General features: G+C 39.2%; 1 protein-coding gene across 4 annotated transcripts in view; it reads right to left on the bottom strand.

The window, feature by feature from the left end:
- Positions 1-4826: 4826 nt before the first annotated feature.
- npnta (nephronectin a) overlaps positions 4827-19014 on the bottom strand; it is a 49459-nt gene continuing 35271 nt past the window's right edge. For all 4 annotated transcript variants that reach the window (XM_019255285.2, XM_010740931.3, XM_019255286.2 and 1 more), the window contains 6 exons: positions 17917-18039; positions 16118-16534; positions 9796-9885; positions 8633-8731; positions 5749-6008; positions 4827-5535 (listed from right to left, as the gene is read on the bottom strand). In XM_019255285.2, coding sequence (XP_019110830.2) covers positions 5425-5535; positions 5749-6008; positions 8633-8731; positions 9796-9885; positions 16118-16534; positions 17917-18039 — 1100 coding nt within the window. In that variant the 3' untranslated portion in view covers positions 4827-5424. The remainder of the gene's footprint in view (positions 5536-5748; positions 6009-8632; positions 8732-9795; positions 9886-16117; positions 16535-17916; positions 18040-19014) is intronic.

The following is a 19014-nucleotide window of genomic DNA, read 5'->3' as shown; positions in this document are numbered from 1 at the left end:
CGACTGTAATCAAGTCTTTTGATTGAGACCCTCAACTTGTGCCCTGTAAATCCATTTAAGTTAACTGCTCTTCCTATGTACTGTATGTATGGAGCGGGGGAAAAAAAACTGTGTCAACAATGACAGCCTGGTGATATTCAGAACTTCAGCATTTCACATCCAATCAGCACTTTTCCAGCAAAAGCCTTCAGACATTCGCAGCGATCTTCAAGCACTGACTCCTATCCAGAGGGCACATCTAATAAGTCCCTCAAAGTCTCGTCTTTCACCTTCCAACTTTATTCCAATTTATTTCTACATTACCCCCCTCTTTGAGAACACCGAGTGGCCATCTGCTCTGACAGTTTCTCTGTTGAGTCAGCTTTGCCAGCCTAATCTTTAAGACTTCTCCTACAGCGTGACCGATTACTGATAGCTCCCATGCCTGACAAAGATCTCTGTTAGATCAAATCGTTGCTCTGTGAAATCCACTGGGAGCTATTAGTGCAGCGTGCAGATCTTTTGTCTGACTTCAGCATTGTCAAAAAGCATTTTTTCAAACAAGAGTGATGGATTCACCTGTGAGTTAATAGACAGACTAATAATGGTGATCATCCACTTGATGTAATCAGTTTATTTGCTGATGAGCACAAAACATTAATATCTATAAAGGGAGTTGGATGTCAGGAGATAAGATTGATCTGCCTGTTTTTGAAGAACTGCACTAAAAGACAAACTGGTTGAATGTCCTTCACGTCTCTCTACGATGTAACACTGAGTACTTCTGATAATGAAATCATGTACAAATAGTAATAGAGTAGGTCCACTCTTTGGCTATCCAAGAAATTGGGGTTTAAAAGTAACGTTTGTCTGTCCTTGTTTGCCCTGCTGTCATGCATGATTAGGACCAATACAGTTTAGCTGTCTGAACATTCCCTCATATTTAACTTCATTCATTTATCTCATCTTATGACATTTATTAATGACCAATTAGCACTGATAGATTTCTTGTTTCCACGGAACAAGACGAACAGAGTCTGGGAAGGTTATTATTCAGCCAGAGGCTTCACACTTTATATGAACTGAAAAGCTGTTGGATATTTCCTGTTCTTAATAAGAAAAGGAAATATCAAACTGTGTGAGTGTTTGTCAGAGGAGAGAGAAAATATGCCTGACTTTTTGCCCTTCTAGAGACAATTCAGAATTGACAGAGAGGAATACACACACACAAACACATGGATTCAGGCGTTAGCTATTGCTTCTGCCCCTCTGGATTCATTTCTGTTTTGGTGGTTTATCTTAATAAAGAGATGTTTGCTTGCCCTTTTTGTCCCAAATAAGCTGTCCCCAGAGAAAATGAAGATCGTCTTTAAGGTATTTCATCACAGGTCAGTGACAAGACTGAAGGAGAATCATCTATTCGGACACTAGGTCTAATATCAAAACAAAAAAATTGATTCATTTTTTTTTTGTTGCCGCATGTGTGCAGTTGCAGTATAGACATGAAGTAATAGCCGTATCTTTAGAGGTCGTCGAACAATATTCCTATATGCCAGCAGCATGAATTCACACTCCAAAGTATAGTATAGTTCAATGCCGCTATCTTATTAAATTAAAACTTTATATGTTTCTGACTATGTGGGTGGCTGTGGCTCAGAATATAGAGCGGATCGTCCACTAATCACATGACTGGTGGTTCGTTCCCTGGCTCCTCCGGGCAGCATGTGAAAGTGACCTCGGGTAAGATTATGAATACATGAATGGCTGAAGAGGTATGAAGTGTAAAAGTGCCTTGAGTGGTCAGGAGAAAGGCCTTATATAAGTACAGTACTGTCCATAATATAAAATGAGGTATCCTGAAATGAGAAAATGGATATGGTGAAGGTAAAAAAACTCCACTGAGAGATTCACTGCACTTTTACAGTGCCAATACCACCTACCATCAAAAGGAGTAGTCAGTTTGACCCAGTTAGGTTAGAGGCAAGAGTTAACTAGTAATGTTGTGTGAAGGGCATGTATTGTGGTTGCCTGCTGTTCAATTTGTACATTAATTTATGCTGTGGTCGAATTTATAATTGGAAGTATGTCTGAGGATTCCTATTATTCAGTTTTATCACGCACCTTCCAGCCTTCAGACACAAGTACGCTCCGTGGACATGGTATAAATAAAGAGAATATATCTTCGAATGTCTTTGAGAAAAATGAAATATTAAATGAAAGCATGCGTCCTTCTGCCTTTAACCAGTCTGCAGACTCGAAGTGATTTGCGCTCCATCAGGTTGTGCCTGTCATCTGCAAAGAACCTTTTTTTTTTCTTCCTCCTTTTTCTTTTATTCAGTAAAGTTTGTTTTGTGCGCTGAAATCTACTGCACTCTCTTCCCACAAAATAATTCAACGTCTTCAAATTAATTGCGAAGATTTGATCCTTTAATTGTTTAATTTGCATGAAATTTACAGAGGCACTCTGTTGCATACGTACACTTTAATAGAGATCCTTTTCATTACTTCGTCAGTGATGAAATAATAAATTATTCCTATTTCATAAAAGAAATCTAAAATATTCTGTGATTTAATTATGTCAAGTGAAGCAACAGTTTTGAAACTGGCATAAATCAAGCACATTCCTTTATACTGACATAAATAAGAGAAATATTGTGATGTGATACTTTGATCATTTTACACAGCCCTAGCATATGGAAAGTAGTTTGAAGTTCTGTGGCATCATTATATTAAAGGTATCACTTTGAATTTCCACTCTATACACAGTTGTGTTTGTGTTCAAGATATATTGAGTGCATCTTCATCTATGATGTTTAACAAACCTGTAAATGTATTTGTCACATCTTTAGGTTTTTGTTTTCGCATCATGAAACATGCTTTGTTACTGGAACATCCAGTGGCCGTAGTGTTAAAGGAAGTGCTCAGATCGTTTACTTAAGTAAATGTACTTACATCCATTCATCCATTATCTGTAACACCTTATCCTCATCAGGGTCACGGTGGGGCTGGAGCCTATCCAAGGTGACTTAGGGCGAGAGGCAGGGTACACCCTGGACAAGTTCAGCTCATCAGAGGGCACATGTATGTATAAATGTGAATTTCCCTGGTGTGGGATCAATAGTTAAGTATATATAATCTTATTCTATAGAATACAAGCAAAGGTCCTGCATTGAAAATGTTAAATAAAAATATGTAAAAAGTATAATGCCCCCATTTTCAATAATCAATAATCCTTTGTACAGGACTGATTAATGATTACTTTCATTAATTTCAGCTCATTAATGATTGTTTAGTTTGTAATGCTGTCAGTTTGTTTTGTTGAACCAACTGTAGAAACTGATTAATTAAAATCAGTACAAGAAAAACAAATCCTCACATTTGTGAAGCTGAAACGAAGAATCACATTGAATTGCATGATAAATGGCTTCAACCATGATCAAAATAGAATACATTTTCCATTGCTTGATTAATTAATTAATCAACTTCTTGTTTCAGCTGTACTTGTGTGGTTTCTTTATAACAAAACAACATATTTTAGAAGCTAGTCATCTGTTTTGCATGCCAGATTCTTAATTTCTAAGCTGTCAGATGATAGTAGTGAACTAAAAAGTATAATAGTTTCCTCTGAAATGTAGCAGAGTAAAAGAAAATGGCATGACGAGACTTCAGTACAGTACAAGAATCTCAAAGTTGTTTGTAAGTGTAGTACTTGTGTTTACTTACAATCCACCACTGAATGGTTGTCTTCCTCTCCTCTTTCACTGCAGGATTCTTTTACGGTATCAGCTGCTTCGTGCTACATACATACAATACATACAATATCATCAAATCTTAGCTTGATGCCGTTACCAGAAACTCAAGAGGATACCTTTAAAAATAGGTTTTACTTCAGCTTCTCCTTATCAAAACTTCTGCTTCTGTCGGCTACTAGGATGAGAGAGAGAAAAAAAGAAACTTTGCATGATAATATATCAGTCAAATGTATTTTATTTACATACTGGTCTGGATAAATCTGAATTTGGTGAATGCACCCATGCACACAGAAAACCTTAAAATTCCAGCCGATGCCCTTCATTATCACAGCATACAATATGCAACTATGTGCTTTGCGAGTTACAGACAGAGCGTTATACCATAACACATGAACATATGCATTTTGTGCACTTTAAACACAGCCTTGCACTACACAAGGTTTCCGTCTGTATACATGTTCTTTCATTAAAAGCTGAAACCCAATTAATATTCATGTATGAAATTACATAACGTATAAACCACACAACAAATGGGATTGTAGATCTTTAGAGTATGTACACACAACTACATTTACAATAATACAATTTGTGAAAGCCTAAAAAGTTGTCGGTAACGTCTTTATAACAAACTGCACTTAATATAACAAAGCACATACTGTATAATAGAAAGTAACTGTTGATTTGCAAGTGTCGAAAATCATACACTGATTCTGTTTGACACATTTCAAGTATCTGAAAAAACATGAGTGTTTAAACAACTTTTGGAGGCTTCAATAAAAGGTCAGGGTAGAAAAGGAGCTAAATCTTTAAACCCTCTTCTACCAAACTGATCTTTGAAATACTGAGACAACAAAAGAGAAGCTGCGCTGTTTCACTCGAAACTGTGCTATACAAGAAAACTCAGATTGGACCAACAAAAGCAAGGCTAAACGGTCTCTCTGGTTGGTTTTATACTTTGGGTCTATATCAGTATTTGGAGTCATCCTGCTTAGAAAGAAATGATGACAAATTCAATTTGTCTTTTTTAATATAATATATATATATTATATATATATATAATATATATATAGATATATATATATATATATATATATATAATTTTTTTTTTCCATCTCTAACCCTCAGAGAAATTTATACCATCTCTGATATTTTGCTGATCAAAACAGTCACAAAAAGCCACTCTGACCACATGTTTTAACATCAGGGAAATAAAAAAAAGTAATGGCTTGTGGTTAAAGGATCAAAGCAAGGTAAAAGCAGACGCATAAGTGAGGGGACGATCCTCTCTCCAGAAGGAAATGAAGTGAGTGTGGGCCTCTCAGCGGTGTGGCTGGAGGGCTGCCAGGGTTGTGTTAGGTAGAGGACATTTCCATGGTAAGTAGATACATGCAGGTTTCAGAGTAACAAGGGGATGGAAGCTGAGAAGACAGAGGGAGTGATGCTGGCATCCACCCATGACATTCGATTCAGTCTTTTTATTCATGGACAGTCGAAAAAGAGAGACCCACTTTTCTGCAGGATTTTTTTTTGGATATCATTTGCAGGATGACTGGGAGGAGCAAGGACGGTCGGAGGAGGGTTGGTAGGGGATCAGCGAGAGCCCAGGCAGAGTGAGGGGCTGTCACAACAGAGTCAGTTCTCTTTGAGATGATTCTCCCCCTTGTTTTCTTTCTGCCTTTCTCTCTTCTGTCAGTCAGAGTCTCCTCAGATTGTGCTCCTCTGTGCAGGAGCCTTTCCTCAGGGTGATGTCGTCCACAGCCATCTCGCCGCTCCTGCCTCGCCCACGCTCCCCCTTCAGGATCACCTGGTGAACAGAAGCAACGTGCACACTGATGATCAATCACCACACGCTGCTCTATGATGAAAGCAGATTTACTTTGTTCCTACTCAAAGCTGACGTCAATCTTATATATTTTACTAATGAGAAGACAGAGGGAGTGTCAAACTGATGCTCTGATTTATTTTTTATGAACAAACATTTCTCTTCACCACTGTGTGACTTTATTTTTGTACTCACACTCTCCAGGCCTTTGCCCCATAATGTGATTTGAGTGTGTCTCCAGCCATTTCCACCTGTCCGGCCCCAGACTGCTGGACTGTACTGCTTTCCCTTCTTCACAAACACTTGCAGCATACCCACGTGGTGGCCTGCCAGCTTGTGCCGGAACGACAGGCACAGATTGCCATCGTTCCAGGGTGAGGTGAGAGGGAGGACCAGCCTGGCCCCTCGCCCAGTCCTCTTGTTGTTTACCTCAGGAATGGTGAGGTACCGTCCACCTGGAGAGCGACAGACATTACAGTCAGTAAATGTCACACCCAGAAATGTCAGACCCTGCAGTGCAAAAGTGCAGCATATTCATTCACCCTATAATGGATTACTGTATCCTTAAAAAATCTAATCTGATCTAACCTAATCTATTATCTATAATCCATAATTTAATAATAAAAGCAATAAATGTGCATGTAATATTATACTTTTTTTTCTAAATGTAGTATTATTTATTATTTATGCTCCTCAGTCTGTACACAGTATATACATGATTTATGCACATTAATATGCTCCATGGATTCTAAATCTTTCATTTGATTTAAACTGAGCCAAACAAAGCAGACCTAAACTGATTTGAAACAAAATGAGTCAAAGCAGACTACGATAAACGGAAATGGAATGAAGCCATTTCTAATTGATTAAATGTCGGTTCACCCAAACAAACGTATTTTCTTAGTGTTCTAAGCCACGCAGAGAGTCTGGTTTTAATTTTCTAAGATTTTGGTGTGAATGGAGTTTCATTTGTGAAAAACAACTTTGCTTTTCAGAAACAATATCCTGACTTACTGTGAATAGCCCCCACAAAGAGGTCTGTAGATTGTCTTCAGTCAGAGGAACATTGTTTTTTGGAGAGTAAAGTTACTGTTGAGTTGCACCAAACATGTAAATCTCATTTTTTTTTAAAATACATTTGAGTAATGAAAGTGTTACGACCAACCATTTCTGTTCTTGTTTTTTTACGAACCATTATGTAATAAGTATGAGTATGACTGTTCTGTGTGTGAGCATCTTTGATCAACCACAGCTAATCCGAATCCAGCTGATCGTGTGGCCTATCTAAGATCCTGTTCCTGCAGAGTGCAGGAACAATTTCCACGTATTTCGTTTGTGATTAAGAATTTGGTCGCTAAATTTAGTAACTTGTTTCACTAGTCACCTTTTTGTATATGTCACATTTTACCACACTTGTAAATAGTCACTGTTGAAGCAGTTGGAGTGAACTACCTTTACTTTTAATATTTTTCCTCCTGTTTCTGTTCATTTAGGAAGTTTAGAAGGTTTTTAGTAACTGCTCTTTTAGTTATTTCCATTGGAAAAGAGTTTAGGTAACTTCACCTAAAAAGCTAGTCTGTTTTGGTCTTTGTGTTGGCCTGTGTTCACTCCAAAGAGAAGCTTCTTTTTCAGTCATGTGAATTTTTTGTTTGTGTTTGTAGCTGTTTGCTTTTGGACTGTTGGACTCTTATGTTAAGCTCCCAGAACCCTAGACTGGGATGTTACAAAATCCATCTATTCACCACATTATCTGGGTGCCAGCATAACCAACAACAGAGCCAAACAAACCTAAACAAGCAGCGTGGCCTAGGCAACGTTTGTAGTAAACTGGGTGAACATCCTAACATGTAGGTAGGACGGCCTGTCTGTCTGTCAATCTTACAATCAAGTGTAGAATTTACAGGGAAACTGAAACAATACACATGAATAGATAAATATGGAAATAAATAGAAAAACATATCTGACCCAGTTAAGTGTCTTCACCTCAGATTATAACCAGTTGCCCCCGATTATTATTATTTTTTATTAATTCATGCATTAGTTAGTCATAGCAGAGAGCTATATAGTTAAAAATTTAAAGGTGAAACTGCTTCTGGGTAATAACTGATTAATGTTGAAGTATTTTTGCTTATCTAGCAAATCAGTGTTGGCCTGCTGTGAACTACCGGGGGTGCGATATGAATCTGTAGGCCACAGAGGCTTTCTAAATAAGTTATGAGCCCTCTTCAAATCTGTGCCAGTTCTTTAACAGCCTCGAGTGTTTGCCAGTAGCTATCTATCAAAAGAACTTAAAGTGATGAACAGTCGATAGTTACATACTTCACAACACACTGGAGATGTAGTAAAATGCCATGTAAAGGTGGACACACATTTCCATAACTAAGCCATGATTCAAATGTGCTGATTAAATATATCCACTACATGATGCTGAATATTGAAATGTTGACTTTTAAATGGAATCACTTTTCAGTCAGGGCTTACTGTAAATGATTTTTTTAAAGAAATTAAAAGTCTGGGCAAAAATCTGTATTTTCTCAGTGAGCACAGACTTGGCTGAAACGAGGCTGAGTCTGAATGTCTGGAAACACACAAAGAGCTGCAAAACTAAGCCAGTTGGCAGAAGAAGCCAGATGTAGTTAGTGTCGCTTAAACGGTGCCAGTATGCGGCACTGTTTAGTCTTCGCACCTCGCCTACAGAGTCTTCTCAACATAATTCATCACATTTTCTCCTCGTCTGAACCCCAAGAAAAACAGTGTCGTGTTCCCATTTAATGTGAGCCACAGGTATCACTGACGGGTCGCGTAATCCACTTCTCATTTGCATCGCTTTGTAGAGCAAAGCGCTAATCTGCAGACAAGACAAACTACTTCCCCTCAAGTCATTTTCATCTTGACCTGTAATTGAGTAGAGCAAAAACTGAGCAGCTTAGATTGTCTCACTCTGTGGGTGTTTGCATGTGTGCGCGTGTCGGTAAAAGGGAACACAGCTTTTCTCATTTTGATGTACTGACAGTAAAATAAACACTTTTCCTTAATCGAGTGTGTGAATGTGAATAAATAAACCCTGCCCTTCAATTACCAGATGGGTCGGGCGTCGTCTCCCAGTGCAGGTCTCCCTCTTTGTCCCTGATCCATCCGCACAGACCATCATCAAAGGAGCAGCTCAGATACCCCGCCTCTGAAAACACAGGCACATGCAAAAGGGCTTCAGTACGCTCTCTGAAACACTTCACAGGAGGCCCGCTGTGTGCCTCTAACATTACCAGGAGCAAGAGGACTGCTGAAGAACCTTCTGATGAGCATGATGATACAATAAAAGTAAACGTTTGTCGTATTCTTTGAGGAGAGCTGATGCATGGGGAAAAATCAAGTGGAAAAGGAGCTGCAGAAATGATAAGTGGTATCTAAAAAGAAATTACAAATATTTGTATGAGACACTGACACATATAGCCTACTGTATGCATTCCCTGCATCATAATAAAACAGATTATAGTTACAACAGAGAGCCATAATATTCAATGACTGATGATTTCTTTCCTAGCGATGATGCCTAGACAATAACATTAAGAGATAGCAGGAAAAACAGTTGCGGTATCATCCATGCATTGCAGTACAAATTGGTTTGAAGATAAGAATAACATCCATCATTTTGTCCCCGAAATAGGGTTTCCGCAAAATACATCTGAGTTCATTTTCTGAGCCAATGAAAACGTCGTCTCTCTTGGCACCGCATAGCAAATGATGCACTGCGAACCAAAATAAACACGTAACTAAATCATTAGGCAATTTAATCTGCATACCATTGACATCTATAAATCACGTCGAGCAAATATGACAGATAAAAAGCTGCCTCTTCACAAAAGCTTTTTTCTTATTGTTGTTGTAAGAACCGAAGAACTTAAGAGCAGAACGCCGATGTATCTCCAAATGATCAATTAATCATTCAAGCAGTCGAGCAATCAAGCGAGCATAATGTGAAAAGTGGAAAAGTCTGGCGGTGCATTCCGGGCTGTGAGCCATTATTTAAACTGATACAGCCAGATGTCATGTGTCACCTCCTGGTGAAAGGCCTATCACAACACATCTGGTCACTATAATATCTTCGCCTCGGCAGCATCACTGCAGGAGCCAACTGTCGGTTTCATTTTGCCCGTAGAAAATGTGGCTCGTCTGTCATCATTTGAGCTCTGCAGTCTGCCACGAGCAAGGCCTGGCTGTCTCTGTCAAATGTGTTGTATTTACCTGGGTCATCCTTTGCTTCATCCGCCGTGTTGCCGAGCTCAATGTCAAAGTCAATGCCGAGGACGGTGTTATGGTCGTGGTTCCGAGGGACTGAGGAGAGAGGTGAGAGGCGCAGGTTTAGATTACAGATTAACAAAGGTATCATATTTGCTCACTGGCCAGCTTGGTGGCTATTGTGAGGCTTTGTTTCATTATTCTACAAGGACTCTGGAAGGATGAATCAATGTCATGGTTCAGTGCCTGCATATCCACAGCTAAGCACATATAACAACAGTGCACTGATGACCAGAATACCTTGAGAAAAACCTGCAGAAACACCAGAAGTCAAATGTGAATCGTAATGAGGAAAAGGGTGATGGCTCATCTGATGCAACGTCTCGGCAAATGTTGCCGCAACAAGCTGACGTTGGAGTACATACACACATACACTCACACACACACACACATAGAGTACACAGCCAGTCCTGAAATAGCCTCTTTCCTTCTCCAATGGGGTCACACTGCCCAAAATACTATAAGCCAAGCTGTCTTATTAAAGGTCAACTGACAAGTGAAGCATGGAAAGTTGTTTCTTCTACTTTTACAGCAATAAGCCTTTTATAGCAGAGATGCTTTTAATCTTAATTTATGGGTGTGACACTTGTCTTGACTCATTTAAAAAAAGCCTTTATGAAAAGGTTCTTCTTGAAGAATAAATGAAATGTAAAAATACCTCATCTTAATTTAAATATTTTCATTTCAGTATGTGTGGTATTTGCAGATGAGAGACGAGAGCTTTTCCTTATCTGAATCAAGCGTCTAAGGATAGAGGGTGCCGTATGTTCTACAGATTGTAAACCCTCTTGAGGCAAACTTGTAATTTGTGATACTGGGCTATATAAATAAATACTTGACATGACAAGTCAGTGGAATTTAATGAGACAAACTACCAATAAAACTATTTCCAGCATCCCGGCCGGATTCTTGTTCCTATGCCATGAATGTGCTGTAACCTGCGTTTGAACCGTCAATCCCCCAGAGTCCCCGACATGTGCCCCCCTCCAGTCAGCTCGAGCTCTGAGACGGCCCACCCCCGCTCTGGGTCACAACCACCTGGCAGACTGCGATGTAGTCTGACAGTCGAAGGAATCCGAGAGCGGGGAGGTCACACTCACACCAGGCTCTCCGGCAATCCCAGGCATCCAGATCTCTCTGTGTGTGTCTGTGTTTGTGTGTGTCAGTGCTTTTAAGGAACTAGGCCCCCCTCGAGCCCTTGTATCCGGTCATAGAGCAGATATATAAAGAGTAAATACAGTGATACACCAAGTAAGGGTGCGGTAATTTGAACGGTGATGCTGTGACTACAAGTAAAAAATAGCTCTTTGATCGTGTCTTGGATATCAATCAGTCAATCAATCATATATTTACTCACATTATAAAAAAGAACTCTTTAGTTTGTTTTTTCTACTGCCATGTCATATTATTAACCAGAGATGATATTTCTCTGGAGGTATGTCACATTGGGTGTATTAAAAGATATTCAGTAAGTTACCAAAAATGTAATTCGTTCTGCTCAGAGCTTTAGAAATGCAGAATTGATAAACTAAACAGCCATGTGTCTTTCGAGAGACAACGTCCTGGTTCCTTTGTATGATCTATAGAAAGTAGTTCAAATAAAAACTTTTCACAGCAAGGTCACTTGATTATCCAGAGTAAGTGGGACACTGTTTCTGCAAAGACGAATTACTTGACTTTTTCCAAACGTATTCCTTTAATGCACCACAAATAAAATACAATTCACCTCCTTTGTATTAGAGGAAATATCACAAACATTTCAAAACCCTACTATATAAAACCACAACTCTCTGCGTGAGCAGGTAGCACTAGAGGTAGGATTGTAATTTGGAAGGATTTCTTTTGCATCTTTTTGAAACAACTCAAACTAAATGTTTCTCTGCTGGCCACTCTTGTTATTTTACCTCTTGACCTTGAGTGGCTCATGCCATCCAAATATTTGGGATGTCAGTAAAATTGCTCAAGGGGGATTTTGGAGAAAAATACATTCATTGTTTTTCATTTTTCAGATGCAGTTTAAGTAGCCATCCTTTTGTTGACATGGTGTTGAACAATATTCATATTACAATGTGTGGGTGAAAACCTTGAGTCTACTAATGCCAACTTTTATGGAGAGTTGGAAAGCAGCTTTGTTTAAAACTACTGTAAATTCATTTTTGGCGTAAAAGAAGGATTTGGAAAGACTCAGAGGAGCATGTACTACTTTAAAGAGAAACAGTTTGGCAAATATGTATATTCCCCCTCTATGTGAGAGCGACATGAGAAGATTAAGACCAGGCTCATGTCTTAGGACTGGAGGCAGGCGGACACAGCTCATTTAAAAAAATTTGACTACTAGTATCTCTAAAGCGCACTAATTAGCATCATGTCTTTAAACTGTATGCAAACAGAAATCTTAACATTTCTGGTTCTGCAGACAGTTTTATGCTAGAACTATTATTTGGCTTGAAGTATCGACTTCCTGGAGTTTTCTCGTCAGCAGAATGCTAGGCAACCAGCAGAGACACAGACGTGTTGGGCCGAAAGGACAAAATGTTTTCTGCCAAGAAATAGTTACAGCAAAGAACTATTATGAACTGATATTCTTACATTTCTGTTTCTGTATAGATTAAATGTATGATGATAATTAGTGAGCTTTAGATGGTAGGCATAGTTTTGAACTCTGCTGAGAGCCAGGCCAGCTGTTTCCATGCTTTTTTATTCTAAGCAAAGTTACCCACTTCCTGCCTCTAGATTCCTACTTGACACACATGACATGAGAGTGGCATCAATCTTCTCATCTGATTCTTGGCAGGAAACTTTTGTATTTCCAAAAATATTGAACTATTTCTTCTACTATCCATGAAATGACACTGGACACAGTGAAGCGGTCCAGACTAATAGGAAACCACAAAGCTCTGGAAATTGCTCTGACTTCAGTGCACACCTGTGCTTGAGGTACAGATGAGGCGTTCTTCATGCCGGGAGGCTTAAATGAATCCCATTTCCGTCTAATTATTTGAATAATCACACAGTGACGTCTCTCCATCCTCCCTATCTCTATCTTATTCAAACCATCTTCAGGAAGCTGTGATTTCTAGAACTGCTCTGCCGTGGTGAGAACTATTAGATTGATGTCTCCCTCAAGCAGTGCAGACAGGCGTTAATGTAATCTTCCCTTCCCTCTTTCCTTTTTATAATTACGTGATGCCATCTGGTAAGGTGGGTACTATCCTGTACTTTGCAGTTGCATCTCACACGAAAACATTTCTATGTCAAAGGAGGTTAATGTTAGGTTTGGTAAGCAGTGATTTGTGTGTATAAAAGTCAGCATGACAACAAAAAAATGGACAGGGTGACATTTTATATTAAATCATTCCAATCAAGTCCAAGCTTGTCAATATGGCATATGCCAATGTACTGACATTACATATATTTGAGTAGTTCCTGGTTGGTTTGTTGCGTGCAGTGAGAAGTCGGGAGATACAAAGAATAAATTTGAGCAATACAAATAAAAAAATAAGTAAATAAATAAAAGGATAAAACTGGCATTATTCTATATTTTTGTTAATGTCAACATATTCTGCAAAAAGACATAATTTATACCACTGAAGAAGTAAAACTTAAAATATATATATCAAAATATATAATTTAATATTTAGAGCTTTAATTTCCTAAACCAGATAAGTACCTTTGAGTACATGTGTACCTTTTTGTTAGCGACTATTTTAGCTGTGGTTTTATATTCATTAAGTGCACTTGTGAACACTTTTATGTGTATAAGTGGCTGAAACTAGGAATAGGAAGGAATTTTCTACTCCAGTTAATTACAGCAGAGAGGTCAGTTTAATCAGACTACAAAATAACCTTTTTTAATCACTCAACCCACATGGCTTTGCATTTTGGTTTTATGCGTCTCTAAAACTTCTGTCCAACCCCCAATAAAATGGTGGTCAAAGGAATTTAAATGTCACCCAATCCAATATTGTGACTCATTGATCAGTTTTTGGACAGCAATGGATATTTAAGGCAGAGGGGTATAAACTTTGGATATACACGGTACTTTAAATTCATTCGTGGTTTTGGTGTTTTCAATGGATTTGTTGAGGATTCGACCATATCATAAGTGTTCAGCCGCTGACAAATCATCTATTAAATCTTACTTACCGTAGGTCCTGAACTGAATGTTTGAGGCTTACCAAGGCACTTCACAGCGATTATCTCATTAAGAAATAATTCACTGTCATGAACAAGGTGCATATGTTAAACACTGTGAGACGACAACGGCAGATGATTGCAGTGATTACCTTTTTTGCTAGAGCAAAAAAGAAACGATCTCACCCACCTCCCATTGCCACAGTGTTTTCAATTCAGTTCTGTTGTTTGGTTTTGATTGAGAACGTCTGACTTAAACAAAGACTGATGATGCATTTTGAATGTAATTGGTGTCAAAGATACATGCTTGGCAGAGAGCGTGGTGTGACGTGGATAAACAACAGTCTGGCAGAGCAGCAGTTTGTGTTTGTTCACAGAAGCTAAAGAGATAATTACCTTGAGAGGAAATTTAACGTATTTTAACACTGAAATTAATTTAACTAATTTGTAATGGGTGTTATTACTTCACAATCTGCATATGAAAATGTGATTTGAGGGTTTTGAATTTGGATTTGAATTTTCATATATGAGAGGTGTGAGTACTACCATAAGAAAATGAATTAAAAGCAATAATGCACAGCACTCCCATTGCCCGTATATTGAATGTGATATATTTGATTTCGACAAATTTCACCCGTTTACATTAAAGGGATAGTTGGATAATTGGATATTTTTCGAAGTGGAGGTGTATGAGGTATCCATAGGCAGTGTGTTCCCAGTGTGCCCCCAATTTGGAGAAGCTCCTGGCACAGAAGCAGAGCTATGCACGGGGGTGCAGAGGGTCAGCAGAAAAGCAGAATTTAGCCACATAAAAAAGACCCAACTCAAAAAAAATCAATATCCATTGAAGTGTATCCTATATTAAAAATACTTTCATTGCTTTACCTTGCCATCAGCCAACCTTTTTCTTTGGCACTAACTACTGGACTGTTGCCACGCGTTGTATTACGTCACAGATCGACTGTTTGGGTCATAAAGTTCACGAGATCATGTTTCTAAAGATTTCAAACGTGGTGCATGCGTGTGTTCTTCTGGCTGTGCCGCTGCAGCTCTGATCCAAAAGACTGATCTGCAGCGTAATTTATATGTGCTTATATGTGAGAACACAGAAGTTTTATGGTTAGTGCCAAAGAAATATGCTATGAAGTGGCTAAAATATGTTTTTTCTGGTGATCCTGCTCACAGCAGTGGCTAAAATATGTTTTTTCTGGTGATCCTGCTCACAGCAGTGCGTAGCTCTGCTCATGTCTGCTTCACCGCTGTCTACTACAGTATACAGTAGGTAGGTATGCAGTAACTAATGCGACCCCACCTCAAAATACTTAAACTATCACTTTAAAAACAATTTTCCCATGTCTTGCCAAATGGTTCGCCTGTCATGTGGTTGGAAGGTAAACTGTGTACACATGGGAAGTGACTGCCAACTGCTCAGATAAGTACACGTATTTATGTGTTGGAATACAAAATGAATATGATAATACACCTCATCTGTCAGGTAAACATCACTCCCAATTCCCCAGAATGTGGCATGTTTCATAATAAACACAACGTTTCTGGATTCAGATGAAGAAATATGCAAATGTGCTCCAATTTGGTTAGTGGAAACCTGTCAGAGAGCTGATGAAGATGAATTGTTAGACAAACAAGTGCCAAGTCTGTGACCCAAAAGTAAACAAAAGGTTCACCTCACCATCAAACATTAAAACACAGAGATTAGAATCCACTAATTCAACACGTGGTTGTGTTTTCTGCGCCGTTGATGCTGCTCTCATATTTTATATCAACAATGTACTGTATGTATTTGCAATGTGAAGGGTTTTGATTTTACACCTCACAACTTTCCTGTTTTGTGGTTCACTTTTGCTGCTACCATTTAAGACACAGCAACAGGCTCAGGACCAAACAGCAGTCAGTCAGAGTTAGTGTCAAAATGGTGAACACAGAGGAGCATTTAGCAGCTTAAGAGACAGATATTTCCCACAGGAGCTGGTATACCAAAAGGTGAGCGTATGGGATCAGAAACACGACACAAAATAAATGCTAATGTTGCTCTGTTTCTCAGTTTGTTAACAGATTAACCATAACAAATGAATGAGATAATGTCAGCTATGTAAAAAAAACAAAAAGCTCTTACTGTGTACATCCCCTCTTTGTTTGGTGACCTCCTTCTGGATGGTGTTGTCTACTGGTGTGAGTGGTGGTGGCGTTGGGGGGAGTCTAGTGGGAGCCACCGGCCTTGGTGGGACGTAGGGTTTGTGCGTGGGTACCGATGGCTTCTTGGTTGGGATAAAAGGCTTCCAGGTGGGAACTGCCGGCTTACGTGGAGGAGGGGTCACCCTCTTTGGAGGCAGAGGTGCTCTGGTCGTCGTTGTGGTTGTCGTAGTTGTGGCGGAGGGTGTCGATTTGGGAATAACGGGGAAGATTCTCTTTTGAGTCACCGGTGGGTGTTTGGTGGTGGTGGTTCTTTTCTGATCCATGTCGGGGATGCGGTTGTGATGATTTGGAGGCAGTTTGCCTGGTCTCGGGGGGTCAATAACCACCTTGGGAATGGCTGAAATAATAAGAAAATGGAGATGGAGCACTGAAATAAGAGCACTTAAGAGTTAATGAGGCGTAGAATTGCAAACTAACTGAAATGATTAGTCTGACTTTTGCAGAGGAGGGCTTTCTTTCATCTACTGAGACTCCTGATATCTATTAACTAAATGTTAGAATCCTAAAACAAATTGGGTGTCTCAAATCTCACTGAAGCAAAAGCCTGAACTTGCAAGAGAAGCACATAAAATCAGCATGCTGCAAGTTCACATCTATTCATATTTGGGGATTTAAAAAAAAAACATATTTTCCTCAATGGGACTCTTAAAAGAGAGAGAAAGAGAGATGGCTTTATGGTGAGATGACATGCGGCTTCACAAACTAACCCACAAAGACACCCCACGTCCAGCGAATTTCTTCTTTTGTGAAATCAATATTGATTTCTTAGGGTGCCTTTTTATCCGTTCATGTGCTCGGCCTGATTAGTTATTCTTTGTGTGTTCATAGCCAGGGGCCTGGCTGCACCAGGCTAAAGCTTCTCTGCGTGAGGAGAGATCTCCATGCTCAAAGAGGCAGCTGTGCCCCCAAGATCACCCTCGCTCTGCTGATGTCATCCAAGTTACACCTCCTTTTCCTTTGTTCCTCCACACATTCTTCACATCAGGAGCAGAGGCAGACATTGGGGGAGTTGGTGTAATGTGGAGATGGTGGTGTGGGGGGGCTTCATGAGTGAGGAATGAGAGTGGACAAAGGCAAGTGGGTTGAACTCGGTTATTGCCTTCTCAGGTTGCAGGCAACTTTGATATGTGACACACAAATAGGATATTGCAACTCGACTCCCAGAGAGCACTTGTGGCTCACGCCCCACAGGCAGGTGACGCTGTGAAGTATTTGCAGCGCACAACGCCAGGAGGCATCCTCTCTGCTTTATGGACTGTTACAGCATTTGTGTCTGTTGCTGTAGATGATTAAATAACTGTGGAGAATAAATGACTTCTTGTCCACTGAGCTGCTGTAAAAACTGCAGAGGCAATGAATTGTCTAATGAATTGTGTGTCAGCAAGCAAAAGTACCAGGAAAAGAAATATTTCACATTTGATGATGACTACTCTTTTTGGCTGATTAAAATGGCCGGATGTCAAAAATGGAGTCAAGGTTCATTCTGGGCACATTTGATAAGGGAGCAGGGTGATTTAAGCAATGACTGACAGCCATTACAAAGAAAGGAATTTCAGTCCAGACTCTGTGCTTGCAAGGCTTTTCCTCCCTCGCACTTTCCTTCTTACCTTTTTAAAACACACACACACACACACAGGCAAAGAAAACAAAAATGTGAGGCCCTGTGCCTCTTTGCAAAAAGTGAGCATCGGGGCCAGTGTTTTTGTTCTCAATTCTTACGTTTGCAGTCATGGCCCATCCCCCTGTAGCCGTCCTTGCATTTGCACTTGTATGAGCCTGGCGTGTTGTAGCAGGTGGCGGAGCTGCTGCAGTGGCTCTGACCTAAAGAGCACTCATCCACATCTGAAAGATAATGGAAGCATAACAACTTTCAGCTTCTGTGCGCAAGTGTAAAACTCTTCGGACACATTGTAACAGCAGAATATCAAAGGCTAATTGCTCTAAATTCACTTCGAGGATGGCTCAAAGTTTGTGTCATAGGGATCATTAGTGAAAGCATATGAGTGAATAACAGTGACCCTCTATGAATGCTAGAGCAAAAGGTCTTTGAAGCATTTTAAGTAACTGCCAAGCTACCAACCACTACTTTTCTTTTTCTTAAATATATAAGTAAGTAAGTTGAAGACTCAAGGAACCCCTGTAGATTCATACAGAATATATAATATGACTCAAGTTCCCTGCTGATGTTTAATAACCTGAAACAGAAACAGCAGTTTGAATTAGTTCTGCAGTAGTTTGGTGACAGTTCAGCTGATCTTAAGTATTCTGAAGTGAAGTAGCTTCAGTTCCACCTTTATTGTAAATTTTTTCTGTTCAGCACTTGAACTTACGGAGTACTCTACAAATGTCAAAGGATGGAATCAGTAATCAGTAAAGAAACAGCCACATCTATGTTGGTAACATTTTCAACATCTTAATCAGTGGTATGTTTGAATGTGATGCCAAAGTATACTGTGCTATATTACAGTGCAGATGTAGATACAGCAGGATCAGCTTCTTAAAAATGAGTTGGCACCAGTGGTGTAAAAAGAGCAAACATAGCATCTAACCCTAACCCTAACATCCATTTAGTAAATAACTACATTAAAAGTAATTATTAACTACAAAATTCACTAAATGTGCAACAAAATTGCTCCTTCCTATGTGTTATTTTACTAAATATGATATTGAATTACTATTACAGATCAGTTAATAATGAATCTATAATACTATTAAAAAATTTCATGAAGTGATCAAATGATTTGTGTATATATACAGTATATTATTTAAAATATAGTCACGTGCAAGTAGAAAGAACCATACAATTAAAATGTTCAA

The sequence above is a fragment of the Larimichthys crocea genome, chromosome X (assembly GCF_000972845.2).
Source record: "Larimichthys crocea isolate SSNF chromosome X, L_crocea_2.0, whole genome shotgun sequence".
Taxonomy (NCBI): Eukaryota; Metazoa; Chordata; class Actinopteri; family Sciaenidae; genus Larimichthys; species Larimichthys crocea.
Note: the sequence above shows the minus strand (reverse complement) of the source record. Positions and strands in the feature narration are given on the sequence as shown.